The 6,046-nt window shown below is 42.1% G+C and overlaps 1 protein-coding gene and 1 long non-coding RNA gene across 9 annotated transcripts in view; one reads left to right on the top strand and one right to left on the bottom strand.

Annotated features, from left to right (window-relative positions):
• LOC116689159 (ral guanine nucleotide dissociation stimulator) overlaps positions 1-2,490 on the top strand; it is a 65,908-nt gene extending 63,418 nt beyond the window's left edge. For all 8 annotated transcript variants that reach the window (XM_032515572.1, XM_032515570.1, XM_032515569.1 and 5 more), the window contains exon 18: positions 723-2,490. In XM_032515572.1, coding sequence (XP_032371463.1) covers positions 723-898 — 176 coding nt within the window. In that variant the 3' untranslated portion in view covers positions 899-2,490. The remainder of the gene's footprint in view (positions 1-722) is intronic.
• The window catches only part of LOC116689187 (uncharacterized), a 14,899-nt gene that overhangs the window by 480 nt on the left and 8,373 nt on the right, over positions 1-6,046 (bottom strand). The gene's annotated exons all lie outside the window — the stretch shown is intronic.

Genomic DNA, 6,046 nt, shown 5'->3' with positions numbered 1-6,046 from the left:
TCTCTCTCTCTCTCTCTCTCTCTCTCTGTTAGAATCTCTCTCTCAGATAGAAAGTGACAGGATGAGTGTGCAAACTGGTATTTGTAGTGTGTGTGTGTGTGTGTGTGTGTGTGCGCGTGCGTCTCACTCTCTCTGTCTGTCCGTGTCCTTTGGTCTCTCTTGCTCTTCGTTTGCCTGATTGCGTGTCTCGCTGTGAGAAGTCAAGACAGCCTAAATCCCCATGAAACTAGGTGTTTTATTTTGAAATACTTTATTTTTGTAAAGTCTCCGGCGGCTCTATGGTCTTCCTGTATGCGATTACCTGCCCAGCTTGACACATTCCTCTATTTTGTGCAAGAGACGCGAGCGACACAGCAAAATGATCGCTGCAACGCGCGGGCCGACGTGCATGCTACGCGCCCGGTATGAACGGACAGATTGAATAACATGGGCGCCGAAATAAAAATAGCTCACGCACCCCGTGTGTTTTCACTGTAAGGGTCCCGGACCCCCTGTTGAAGATCCCTGGTGTAGATTAAATAAACAGTCAAATAAGAATAATCTTTTGTGGGGTCACCATGCAAACTATATCACCGCATTAATGCTGAAAGTATTGCCAGTATTGGTCAGGGAAGAATAAATCATAATGTTTTTATTATTTAAATGAATTGTCATGTCTCCCCAACACAAAAGATGTATACCTGATTTGTTTAGACTGACTTTTCTCTTGTCTCGTTCCGCAGAGCTTCGGATCCCGGACAACGCTAACGTTTTCTACGCCATGAACTCCACTGCCAACTACGACTTTGTGCTGAAGAAGCGTGGCTTGGCCCGGCCTATGCGGGCCAAGAACGTGGCCAGCTCCACACTTCCTCGCATGAAACAGAAGGGACTGAAAATTGCTAAAGGGATATTCTGAGGAGAAACGCACCACTTCCTGCCTCCCCTCCGACCCCCTTATCCCTCTCTGGTCTCCACTCCTCAGAAGAAACATTTGTGTTCAGGTCTGTTGGAGGGGAAAACTAACCTCAAGTATCGGACTTTTGGTTTGAACAAAGACTGAGACGCCAGAGGAGATAAACGACCAAGTAACCTTTCTGTGGATTAGCAGGAAGCAGAGGAGCACCTTAGCACTTAGGAACAGCTGTCGCAACGTCCGGACCCTCCGAGGACTTTAAAAGGCAAAGTGTGTCGCAGGACAACGCCCGGATAGAAACTGTTTCCATGAAGGACACATTTGTGGGACCAGCTGTGTTGGTGGCCGAACCAGTCGAACTCTCCGCCAGCCTCCGCTCGCTCTGAAATGTCACGAAACTTGTTGTGTCGGCTCGTGGAGACGCAGATCCATTTCATTTCCTGGTCCATTACTCTTTTTGTTTACAACTGTTTACATCTTAACTCGATCAGCTCTTAAAGATTTTTTGTTCTTTGCACCATCGATAAAAACTGATTTTTAAAAACGCCAGATTTCCTTGGCAGCATTCATCCCTGTACTTCAGCCCCCTCCCCCCCCTCGGCATGGAGTGTACATACAAGAACAATACGAAGCCGCAGATGTGTGCAACGGCTGGGTGTCTCGAATGTGTTTCGATTTCTTCAGGGAAGATTTGCCGCGAGTGTACCGCCGCCTTTACCTTCCGGCCCCCGGGGTTCGTGATGTCAACAGTGTTTCTGGGACTACAGCACTGAACTGGGACTCGTTTCAGCATTTTAACACCAGCGGCGTTGATGCGGAGGGATCTGAACACTTTAAGCTTCTGAACGCTGCCATGTTAAAAAAACAAAAACAAAAGAAAAGGTCAAGTAGTCCGCAAATGGAAACATGGTGTCAAAATCCAGTGGGCACAGCCATGAATCACATGCTACTGTTTTCTTATTTTATGAACGAATCGTAACCACTACACCGTGAAGGATGCGGCAGTCCTTTTTGAAAGCACTTGACTGGGACACACAACGTACCTGAGGGAAGAACAAGAGAGCTGGAAACAAAAACAAAAACAAACGGAGTGTAAATATCATTTAACACCAACTGTGCAGTATATTCTTTTGAAACGGACCATGAGATTTTGTTAATAGAATCGTCACGATACAAACATATTACATATTACCATTTTGCGTGTTATTCTCATCGCTTCACTGCTGTCTCTCTTTCCCTCCGCCGGCCGCCATGTTGGAAAGACGACAGAAACCCCTCGCCTGCTGAGTGAGGCCTTGCCATTTTAAGAAAATTCAGTTTAATCTTCCGATTGAGATTGGAAGCCCATTTCTACCAGGAGAAGAGAAGAAAAAACAAACAAATACAAAGTTAGAAATTAATATTATATTTATTAATTATTTAAAATGTCTCTATTCATGTCAACTCATTATGAGATGTAAATGAAACAATTTGACTTGGTACTTCTCGATTCGTCATTCGATCAGTCTTTGTCAGTAAAGTGCCTGTTACATTTTTCTTAAGCCCAAGTGTCTTATTAACATATAAACATATGTCACATAAAACACAAAACTTATGTGAAGCACTAAAATAGGATCTTTACTATTTTTTGATTAATTGATTATTTAAATAGTTGCTGATTTGTTTCTGCTAATGGACTAATGGATTAATCAACTAATTGTTTGAGTTTTATCTGGGGGGAAAAATATATATATATATATATATATATATATATATATATATATATTTTTCTTTTGAGTTATTTGTTGGGCTTTCATGGCCTTTAAATCACAGGGCAGTTTATAGACAGGAAAGGGGAAAGAGTGTTGGGGGGGGGGGGCATGCATCAAAGGGCCGCGGGTCGGATTGGGACTCGGGCCGCTGCCAAGGACTCAGTCCACCTGGGGCGCACACTCTAATGGGGGGTCTAGAGGGCGCCCCGTGAAGATTTTTTTTTATCATTCCTAATCTTCAATTTCTTTTCTTTTTCTGGCAGAAATGGGCTTCCATACCCCAGGGTGAAACCATTTAACAATGCAGATACAAATATATTATTATTTAATATTAGCATCATATTATGTTCTCACAGTACTGCAGATACAAAAGGCATATATGAAAGAAGGAATACAAATATCCTAAAATAAGCAAAAGAACAAAAGATTCTCAGGTGTCTTTCTGCCTGACAGAGAGGACTTTTATCATCACAAAAGAACAATTTTCAACCTTTTGTTCAACAGCAGAGTGATATTTTGGTTTAACCCTGGACCTATTGCATGTGAAGAAGGGATAGACTGTGTTTTGGTAGTCTAGTTCTTCCAACATGGTGGATCATCCTTTATATCCATCAGAAACCACTTTTTTCAAACTGTGCCATGACAGGCTTATGTGTTGCAGAACTACTCATTTATCCTGCAGGACGGTTTCATGTGGCGTCGGCTGGGGTTTACGTGCCGGTGATGGCAGCAGTCTTTTTTTTCCTCCTCTCTCCTCTCTCTCTCTCTCTCTCTCTCGCTCTCTCTCTCTCTCTCTCTCTCTCTCTCTCTCTCTCCTCGCTCTCTCTCTCTCTCTCTCTCTCTCTCTCTCTCTCTCTCTCTCTCTCTCTCTCTCTCTCTCTCTCTCTCTCTTACAGAAAGGGTGGAAAAGATTGTGATGACTTCCAGATTTGGAAAACCTGTCAAAATACACAAAAGCTCCTTAAATCAGGCCCTAAAACACAGTGCGTAGGAGCCCAGATGTCTTTGATCTGTATTGTTAAAGGAAAAATCCAACCTAAAACATCGAACCAAAAGCAGTTTTTGGTGATGCACTTTCCATTTTTCAGGGTCCATCTTCCTTTTATTCCCACGGATACAAAGTTACATTTCTAACGGCTACAAAACTTCGCCAGACATTTTTGAAGGATTTCTTTTTTGGATTGTGCACAGTTTCTCTCTGCAAAGTCAGTGTTAAACGATCTGATTTGTTGACCGTTAGCTAAGCCCCAACCCCCTACATACGCAGTTTACAATGATAGTGGCAAATTTGCCATCAACATTCTTAGTTATTTCCGAAAAATGTGTGTCCTTGATTTTTGACAAAAGCGGCTGCTTATTTCAGGCCGGCGGCTGTAGATTTTGCCGGTTGAAATATCAGCTGTCGCTAACAGATTTTGTCAGCCATAGCTTGCTACCTTAAGCGGACCTTTTAATGTTTCCAACTGCATCGTGCGGTTATAGCCGGTAGAGAGACACATAACGAATGCAGAAGTGCCCGTCATGAGTTGATGAACCACTGAAACGATTATTTTAAGGTACAAAAAGTTCTCTCGTGTTGCTTTAAAAGAAGTTGGTCCTAGTATTAGAAGTAGGAGGAATAATGCAAATCTTTGGTAACATTGGCTGAAGTTAACATAACCTGTAATCTTCCGCACTTTGGTGACTACTGAAGGTTATGAGATAGGTAGCCGGACGTGCTAATGACGTGCAGCTTATGTCACAGCACATAAACATGTTGCTGCGCATCCTGGGAAATGTAGGAAATTACAAATTAAGGGATACTGGGTTCATCAAAAACACTAAATATCAGAGGTTGGGTTTTTCCTGAGTTGATTATATCTGCAACAAAAATACTACATTGGCCTGAATTGCACTGCGACCATGTATTGCCTTTTTTAATTTTCTTATTTTCACCTGCATGAAGTTCATAATTCTCTTAACGATCAAATAAATGAAGCACCTGCAAAAAGCAATATGGTGACGCGCGGCAGGAGGCACGTAGTCTGGCTGCGGTGGATGTTGTTGGTGCCAGTTTGGCATGAAATCCTTCGATGTTCTACACAGTGACCTTTGACCCTTTTCACTCTGCCCACTCTGCCTGTTGATCGGCGCGTCATGTCGAGCACTGTGAACTTAAAAAAAAATCTTGTTCCCCCTTAATGGTGGCGTGGTGAACATCCACCCTTCGCTCATTTTGTTGGCGAGCAGCGAAGGCGTCCGGCTTGACCCGCCATGTGCCAAAAATAACAAGGAAAGAGAGAAAAATGTTGCTTTTTACAGAGAAGTCCTCTGCCTTTCAAAGTGAGGGAAAAAAAAAAAGTTTTATGTTTACTGTTGTTGCATTTTTCTGGAAAACAAAAAAAAATAAGGGTGAGAACACTGATGTCTGGACCCGTTTCTCTGTGAAGAATCAGACTTGTCCAAGTTGTCCAAAAAACTTGAAGCAAAGATGTTTGTCCGGAGCTGCAGATGAAGCTGCTGTAGAAACCCCACGCTCATGTACTCATCCTCTTTGTGTTTTAACATCTTCTTTAACATCTTTCAGGGTCAAACCGCTGCCGAATTTGCAAATATTCAAAAGTATGCTGTCAAAATCGGCAGCTTTTAACCATAAACCAGGTTTTTATTCCAACCAAACTCTACAGCCGAGATGTGTTCAACACACTTCTGGTTGAATTATATGAAGGAAACAACAAATCCCCCTCACTTTATTAACAAACTTGTGGGACCGAAACTGTAATGAAGTGAATACATGTCACGGGTTTTTGATCCTGCACCTCATCAGGAAGATTTTATGGTGTGTAGGAAGTCAAGCATTACTCTATGGATTTCCTCTGATTGGTGCTTAACATTTCACACCGGACTTTGAGATGTTTTTGCTTTCTTTTTGGCCAAGTTTCAGGGAAACTAGAGTTGAAAGCCACTCAAATGATGGTGACAGATCAGTGACAGAAACATTAAGAGTGTTCCAAACATTCATCAGCACAGTGTAAAGCTTTCTTTCAGCTGTAGATTAGTTTGTCCTCCATTCTTTTATAGCAACCTGTTAGCCACAGGACCTTCAATACACCTCAGTGTCTGTAAAACAAAACGTGTTCTGGTGTCTCCTACTTGATGTTTGATTATGGACAAAATGACCTGCAGCAAATCTACTATCACGCTTATGTTCACACTGAAACTGTCAGCTTTTAATTGTTTACAGATTTCCTGAAAAATACACTTTTTTTGCAAGGGTTAAGTGTGAATAATTCTGGATTTGTCAATATCTCCCATGAAAAGACCAAAACCTGCAATGTGTTAGTGCATTTCTTAAAGGTGCCCTGCCAAACATAACCGTTTTTACTTATATATGTTAGGTCCATATGTGTTTGTGTTATGT

This window comes from Etheostoma spectabile, chromosome 5, assembly GCF_008692095.1.
Source record: "Etheostoma spectabile isolate EspeVRDwgs_2016 chromosome 5, UIUC_Espe_1.0, whole genome shotgun sequence".
Lineage (NCBI taxonomy): Eukaryota > Metazoa > Chordata > Actinopteri > Perciformes > Percidae > Etheostoma > Etheostoma spectabile.
The sequence above is the reverse complement of the archived record's forward strand: the minus strand, read 5'-3'. Positions and strand labels throughout refer to the sequence as shown.